Here is an 8,769-nt window from a genome sequence, read left to right as displayed (position 1 = left end):
TGGTAGATTTAATAATGCCAAGAGCACAGTCTTCCTTTTTGTAATAATGGGGCATGGTGCAACACATTAACTTCCCATACCCTAAAACAGTAATGTGGGAACTCACCCAAAGAGAAAGCCAACAGGCTAATCCAGGATGTTTGCCTACCCGAGTGTCCTTTAAGGGTGGGTATTACAAAAAGGATTTGTCACTTTTAAGTATGTAAAAATGTTGTTCTTTCACTCCTGGCTTTAAAAACGTAGAGCTTCCAAAGTGTTATGGTTTACTAACCACATCCAAACCATTTGTAAGAGAAACATATTTCCCCACCCCACCCTAAAACGCCAACCTAACATAACGAGCGCCTGCTCACTTGTAGCCATAGGAAAATTTTAAGTGGAGTGCCCTTAAACCTTGATGCAGTCAATTGACTGGATGCTCTAGACTGCATCCTAAACATGGCTTAGTAGATTTAAATCTGGGTTCATGATCTGGGAACCCTGTCCACACATCCCGTTAGTGGCGCAGGAGCCATTTCCCTGTACAGTCAAACCTTGCTTCTTGAGCGCCTCGGAACTCGGACGTTTTGGCTCCCGAACGCCAAAAACCCGGAAGTGAGTGTTCCGGTTTTCGAAAGCTATACGTCCGACACGGCTTCCGATTGAGTGCAGGAAATTTCGAACAGTTTCGGGAGTCGAACGGATTCCTGGAACGGATTAAGTACGAGAGCCAAGGTACAACTGTATTCACTTCCCTGACTTGAAGACGCAGGAGAGTAGGGTGGGAAGAACACATGCTATATCTATCCACTGCAGTTTGGCCTGTGACACTATTTTAGGTCCACCTTTCCTACATATCTCCAGTCCAACATGGGAAACTGCTACGGGGAAGTGGTTTCTATGTTACCAGTAAGTTTGAAACAGATTCCCAAGCCCAGCCTGATGTCAAGTTGTATTCTTAGAATATATGGTGCTTTCATTTCCTGAAATAATGTTAACGGTGTCCTGGCATTGGAAAGACCAAAAGGCAATACCGCACAATGTAAAATACGTTACCTTTTGGGAAATCTGAATTACTGCTGGATTTCATTCCGAAAGAAAAGGGTGAAGACATACACAGGACAGAAGAATGTTTTTAGTTGATTACTGCTGTTGTCTTAACTCAAACTCTCACTTAAAAGAACTGTTGCTGGTGTGCTGGACCACAAATCTGGCAACTATCGTCAACAGAGAGCAAGAAGCAGCTTACTGCCATGGAAATAGCATGGTGTTTGAGAAGCAAAATAACAGCTTTTTCTTCATGCATACATTTAAATTTAGAGCAGTCCTTGCTTAAACAGGCTTCCCAACCCATCTGACTTAAAACTTACCCAGGAAAACGATAGACAAATATGCAATATTATAAATTATGTAATAGTACCCAATTACATGTCTGCATATCTGTATTGTACTTGGTAGAGTAGAAATCAGTCCAGAGCATAAGGACAAGTTTGTTACAATCAGGATAATCCATTTGGGTAATGCTGTTCCAAGCATGTATCATTTCAGTTTGCAATGATGACTTCCATGTATGAATGCTTCTCCCACAATCACAAATATTAGCATGTCAGAAGTAGGGGTTAACTTTTCCTTCTTTATAAAGAGATTTTTTTAATTTATTTTTTTGTGGGAGAATACTCAAACATGCAGTCAGGATACTAAAAGTGGAATTATCTTCTGGTTTTAGGTCATCTAGCAGTTTGCACTTAAAACTCTTCTGTAGTAACAGGATTCACTTAAACTGCAGCCTATAACTTGCCAAGTTGCAAGCTCACAATCAGTGGGGTAGTTACTAACATTTAGCGATGTGAGTATATGATATTAGGCATGAAGAGGGTGAGTGAAGTGTCTATCTTGAACTTGCATCTGTAAGGCTTTTGCAGGAAGAATGGGTGGATCTGGCTTTAAGATGCCTGTTTAGTACCTACAAAATACAAAATAGTATGGAATGGCCTATTTTTAAGGGGAAAGCTGGTCTGGAATAATCCTTGAAGTTGACAAATGGAAAATGTGCATTTAGTTTCAGTTCTGACACTTGAGTTCTGTTGTGTGCGTGTGTTTAAAGCGTTGGAAAAAAATAGCTTAAAAGTCTGCAGTTACGGAATCCTCTAAGGCTGAGCATTTCCAGCTGCTTGGTCTCTGTTTCAGCTCAGCATGTGCATGAGAGCACATTTTTTGCATATGTGAAAAAAGGGAGCCCCTTGCACATCTGTCTCCAGGACATGCTTTGCATTCCCTGTTGCTTCTTCCTGTATTCAGAATTGGCTTCCAGCAAAGAGTTTCTTTCGATTGCTGGATGGGTTGAAAATTATGGGCTCCCCACTTCCCTGAAAAAATGGTGCTTTAGGTGCTTTATACTTGACTTGTGATGGTTCACATTAGGAACGTATATTCCTGCTCTGGGCACATCAATACCATGTTATGAGTAAAAAGAAATGAAGCAATCGGCTGTGCTGCACATCAGAGGGCTGTGAATTTGATGCCACCACACTCCTCACACACACACATATATACACACTAAATCTACTTTTTCTATGCATTAGGCGATTGAAGTATTGCAATGGAATGAAAAGGGTTTTTTGTGCGTACGCTGTATCTTTTTTAAAAGAATGAAAATAATTAATATTGCCAATGTTGGTGGGGCTGAATTGACCCTTAATCTTTAATATGCTCTTTTAAGGGTTGAAGAGCACCTATGTTCATGGGTATTACATACTCTTACATGTTTTAGTCCTTTTTTTAAAAAAAAAAGCAAAAAAAAAAAAAAAGCAAATTGTATGGTTTGGCCAGGTGATATTTTTTAGTTAATGTGTTAACTTCTAAAAGTTTACTTGATGTTTAAAAACTGTAAATGGTTTGGCATATTTTAACCTCTCTGAAGTACAGGCTTCACCTCCCTTCTGTAAGAGAGAGAGACAAAACACTGGGAGTTGGGGATTAGTCTGTTCTTAGGATAGATGTGGAAAACAGGGAGGATTGTGTATTGCTAAATAAGGCCTAGTCTCCTTCTCTGGGATATTCTTCAGTAAAGAAGGTGGGCAAATAGTTCTTCCAACTTTTTTGTGGCAATGTCAAGGATTAAAAAGTTTACTCATGAAAACTGCTTCTATTTTCTTTTTCTTTGTTGAGTTTCTATTTTGGCTTGGTTCCCTCCTTTCTTTTGCCATTAAAGCTCAAATTTTGGACTACTTCATGTGATATTGAACTGTGTATGAAGACATCTAATTTCCTATATATATATTATACACACTTACACACATACTGTTATGGCAGGGAGAGGAGTGCGGACAAGGGCTTCTAGGGTGGTGTACATTTTTTTAATGCAGTTACATTCCATTTTTTTTCCTCCAGGGAGGTGTAGATGGTTCTCCCCCTCCTCATTTAATCCCTGCAGCAGCCATGTGAGCTAGATTAGGCTGAGAGGCAATGACTAGTGAGCATCTAGGCTGTGTGTCAGTTCGTCTCCCAGGTCCTAGTCCAACATTCTAACCACGATTCCACACAGGCATGTGTGACCACCTGGCCTCAGATGTAAAATGTTTTAATAATAATAATGGAATGATACTGTGACTGGTCCTGATTTCTGCTTTCCCCATGATCTGTGGATGATCATTTTTTGAGGCCCTCTGTTGTGTGACTCTGGACTTCAGCTCCAAGGTCTAGCCCAAGCTGAGTTACTGGCTGCTGCAGCAGTTTTGCAGGAAAGGGCCAATATCATAGTATCTAAAGGGACCCAACGGTCATCTAGTCCAACCCCCTGCAATGGTGGAATTTCAGCTAAAGCATCCATGACAGATGGCCATTTAACCTCTGCTTAAAAACCTCCAAGGAAGGGGAGTCCACAACTTCCCAAGGGAGACTGTTCCACTGTCAAACAGCTTTTACTGTCGGAAAGTTTTTCTGTGTGTTTAGTCAGAATCACCTTTCTTGCAACTTGAAGCCATTGGTTCGAGTCCTACCCTCCAGAGCAGGAGAAAGCAGGCTTGTTCCCCCTTCCATGTGACAGCCCTTAAGATATTTGAAGATGGCTATCATATCTTCTCTCTTTTCCAGGCTAAACTTACCCAGCTCCTTCAAGCGCTCGTTGTAAGGCTTGGTATCCAGACCCTTGATCATCATAGTTCCCCCTCCTCTGCACATGTTCCAGCTTGTTAGCATCCTTCCTAAATTGTGGTGCTCAGAACAGGACACAATAGTCCAGGTGTGGTCTGACCAAGGCAGAAGAGTGGTACTATTACTTCCCTTGATCTGAATAGCGTTAGCTTTTTTTGCTGCTGCATCACACTGTTGACTCATCAAACCACATATTTTGGTAAAAAGCTAAAAAAGATGGATCTAGAAGCTACTTTCCTTTTCTGCGGTCCAGAATGCGTGTCGGAAGGGAGCAGGGAAAGACTTTTATTGACCAACTTAGTTCATTCATTCAAGTACCCATTCCTAATTCCAAGTAGAATTCCCCATTCCACTCATAGCTGCCAACCTTAATGTACAATGCAGAAGCAAGACTAAACTGTTTGGAAAGGTCAAGAAGACAGTTTGCATATAGTTTAGTTTACAGCACAGTCATGAAGCCACTGAGTTCAGTTGGGCTAAGAACATGTATAGGATTGCAACCTCAGGCTACAAACCTTGGGAGTCTACCCCACTGAACTCAGTGGGAGGTAGACTGCATATGATTGGCACCAGTTACATTTTAGACCTACCTCTCCTACACTGCCTAGTTTCAAATCCATTTGTTGAGCCATTTTCTAAGACACAATACCATTCCCTCTGTCCTCAGTGCAACAGTGGAATGTCTTGCCCTTAACATAGGGCTGCAACTGTAATAGACCCCTTGGTATCTCAAACAGTTGTGGGTTTTGTTTTGTTTTTGCAGAGCCATACAATATTCGTTTGTTTAAAAAGAAAAAGCTAAAGACTACTTGTTGACTTCTGGATGTTACCCATTAATCATGAAGAGGAGAAATGTATGAAAATTCCAAGTTCAAAGGCACTGTAAATGTGGTTCATACTTGGTCCATAGCCATGGCTAAACTCCACCACTCATATTTCTATAGAGACCACATGCATGATTAAAACGCACGCACACAAAAAATGTTGCACAACTGCTATCAATACTGATAAGATAGAGCAGATGGAAATTTAAACAGCAGGTGAAACCATAAATTAGTCTGGGCAAAATCAAGGCTAAATATATTAGGAGGAGCCAGACTTAAGGCTCCTTAAGCATAGCAAAAATGAAAAATTGCTCCATTTGATAGAGTGGGTTAGATTTTTCCCATTCCTCCCAGGGCATCTGCTTTGCAATAAATATTTGGAAGCCTTCCTCAGCTGTCTAAACCAGGTGCAAGCAGAGATCTCCCCAAGATGTGATCCCTTCCATTCGTGTATAGCAAAAGCCCTTTGAAGAAATGCAAGTAATTATACATTTCTTACCAGGTTACCATTGGGAAGCAATTAAAATCCTTAAGGGGCTATTAGGTATAATCAAACTAGCAGGCTTTCCTTTCATTCAGCCCTAGAATACACACTTCATTAGAATCAGAATTGCACAGCTGCTTGAAGCTGAAAAGTCTCTAGACTGCCCTGGTGGTGACAGTAATGCATTATTTAGTAATGGAAACAAAATGGTTGAAGAAGCAAATAGGTGTTTATCAGCAATAACTAGCTAGATTGGATGTTTAAAAAACAACACAGTACAAACAGAATATTCATCACATGCTAAAAATAGCTCCAGGGTGCAACTTATTAAAGCACTTGACAAACATGACCTGCTTTCTCAAGGAATACTGGGGACCTCAAAGCAACTTTTTTTGTGGCTGTGAGCAAAGCATACCCCAAATATCCTCAAAGACACACTTACTTCCTAGGCGCCCAAGAACCCTTGACAAATGTCTAAGGATGATTTGAAAAAACTAGACCACCAGACCAAGGACTGCAAAATCTGTATGGATGTTTAACTCAACGGGAAGCTGCACTTGCAATGTCCCTGGTGATTTATTTTTGGGATTGTGAGAATGTGTGCGTGGCAATGCATTTTTGACAACACTAGTGCATAGCTTGGTTGTAGTTTACCCAGTAATAGCAGATTTATTCATGATTTACCACCCAGCATTTTGCCATGTATATATTTGCAAGAGGTAAAATATTCTGAAATGGAGATGCATGGATGTGCGTGACAGGGAACTGCAGCCAGTTGGGATTTCCCCTGCCCCCATTCTTAAGTTGCATCTCCACTCTTTATGATCTTTGCAACAATGAACACCAGTGTTTATGGGGCAAAAATGGGTGTAGAAGAAAACAGGGGACAACCTTTGGAACTGTGTTTATTGCTGCAGTGAGAACAGGCATATATGAGGCAAGCATATTGGCCCTGGCCACTGTGAATTGTCCTAACAGTAGTTAGCTAGGTTTGATGAGCTTCTAGTTCCTTGCAGCTGGTATTCTTTGAATAATGTGCAATGAGAGTGTGTGTTTTACCAAAGTGTGCATTCATCTCTCCAAAGCTGCCAGGACCTTCCCCAGATGATACTATTAGTGTACTTACTGTATGTTGCATCACATGCAGAGAAAATCCTCCTACCCCAAGTGGCAGAGCCTTCTGCAGGATTTAGGAAAGAAGCAATCCTTTTATAATGCAGTCCTTAAGAATAGCCAGAACTACCATCGCTAATGAGACTCTTGACAATCCTAACTGTCTCACATCTAATGTAGTTTTACACACAAATGCAGTATAAAAGAAACCAAGCAAAGGTGCTGTGCATTTTGTTTTGTGCTCATGTAGCTAACCATTTACTTCTTTGTGTGTGTTTCTTCTGCTAAACACAGTTCTAACTGGTACTCACTGCCACTTCCCTGTCCAAGCCACAATCAAACTTCAGTAAGGAATTGTGCGATTTCCTCCAGCTGTGACTAGAATTTGGTTGATATGTTTCAAAGTATTATGTCCAAAACAGCATGCCTCTTTTCAATGAAAGCCTGACCATTTGCTTCCTGGTATAGTGTGGGAATAGACAGTGCTTCCATATTCATCACACCAACTTTAAGAAAGCCTGTCTTCTTTGTAAGAAGTACCAGCCTGGTAGTCTTGATAAGCTCTCAATAAGTCAACAAAAAACTAACAGTCATTAGATGCATCTCAGTGAGAGGTGGCAATGGAATAGGGTATAACTTAACACACAATCTATTCCAACATTTAGAGTCAAGGCTGCCCAAGCACATTCTCCACGTTGTACGTACAATGCAGCTTCCATTCCGTCTCAGAAGGAACATGTGTCTTTATTGCTTCCAATTGCACAAACCTACAACCTTCAGTATCAGTTCTGATACCCATATTTGGAGGAGTTACTGAACTGAAGTTTGACACAACCGGTGAGAGGCCAAGGAATCAAAATTCGGATGAGAATTAGTGGTGCCAGTGTCTGAAGCAGGCCCATAGTTTTTATCCTTGTAACCACTGCAACTCTTCAGGGAATCACTGTGTGAATTTGGGTACTGTCCCCAAAGATCAAGGTCTGCTCTGATACTGGTGGATTCAACTGAGCTTTCTGGAAGAGTTAGGTCCACTGGCTGCTCATCTGCAATGGTCAACCCCATATTATTATGGATAACATTTGGCTCAGATAAAGCATCTGCACATTGATTCACATGCTCTGCTAAAACCAAAGGCTGCTGATCATCCCCTTCCTCAGAAATAACAAAAACAGGTTTGGGTTTATCCACTTCCAATGAGAGCTCCTTGGATTTTGAGCCATTGACTATGTTGCTTGTGAACTGGAGGGGCCCTTCAAGGAGGTCTTCGGTTCCCTGGCTTGGACTGTTGACTGGAGATCTTGCGCCAACGTGCTTTGCATGATCAGACAGCCTTGGTTGGTTACAGTCGGGAGAACTTGTTAAAAACCCAAAGTAAGGGTTTCTGAAACGGGATCTTTTCAAGTTGCAGCTGTTGCTTAGCTTGCGTTGTTTCTGTGCCGAATACGTCAGTGGGTAAGATGCAGCGCTGGCCGATGAGTCCAAGTAAGCCGGTTCAGAGATGCCGTCTATTTCTGCAGCTGAAGTTACTTTCCGAGTAGCTGCAGTCTGGTCTTTCGTGGATGCAGAAAAGCCCTGGCAGGAGCAATCATAACGTCAACTCTGATAATCAGATCTGAGGGAACTACAAGTGAATATTTCTTAAGAAGTCGTTTAAAAAAGGAGCAAGAGGTCATTTTGCTCTATTTCTTCACTGCCATTTCCTTCTCTGCCTTGTGCGTGATTGCCTTTCCCACGACTTAAAGGTCAAAGCAAAAAAGGGGGGAGACACGCATGCACATATGGGAAGGAGTGTTCTGAAGGTAAGAAAACTCCTGTTAATATTTCACAAGGTTTCCACCATTCTTTTCTTTTTTTTCTATTACAGAATCAAAGTCAGGAATGGGGAACCTCTGGCCCACAAGTTGTTGCTGGACTATAACTCCCATCAATCCTGACCATAGGCTATGCAGGGCTTGCTATAAGTGTCACTCAGCTGGTTAGTACTGGTTAGCTGGGCAGAGATTGGTTGCCCTACAGAGTTCTCAAGTGAGGCTTTGCTGTTGGTGCCTATCAGCTGTTGGGTGTTGACAGCAAGCCACGTTTGCCAAGGATCAATTGGGAGGGAACTTTTAAGGCTCCTGTAAAGGCTTCCTTTAGGGATGCGGGTGGTGCTGTGGGTTAAACCACAGAGCCTAGGACTTGCTGATCAGAAGGTCGACAGTTCGAATCCCCGTGACG

General features: G+C 41.7%; 1 protein-coding gene across 4 annotated transcripts in view; it reads right to left on the bottom strand.

Moving 5' to 3' along the window:
- Window positions 1-5,649: 5,649 nt before the first annotated feature.
- LOC309520994 (uncharacterized protein) overlaps window positions 5,650-8,769 on the bottom strand; it is a 45,926-nt gene continuing 42,806 nt past the window's right edge. For all 4 annotated transcript variants that reach the window (XM_082203111.1, XM_082203108.1, XM_082203109.1 and 1 more), the window contains exon 7: window positions 5,650-8,124. In XM_082203111.1, coding sequence (XP_082059237.1) covers window positions 7,363-8,124 — 762 coding nt within the window. In that variant the 3' untranslated portion in view covers window positions 5,650-7,362. The remainder of the gene's footprint in view (window positions 8,125-8,769) is intronic.

Source organism: Podarcis vaucheri (assembly GCF_965113315.1).
Source record: "Podarcis vaucheri genome assembly, chromosome: 16".
NCBI lineage: Eukaryota > Metazoa > Chordata > Lepidosauria > Squamata > Lacertidae > Podarcis > Podarcis vaucheri.
This window is presented reverse-complemented; position numbering and strand designations above follow the sequence as displayed.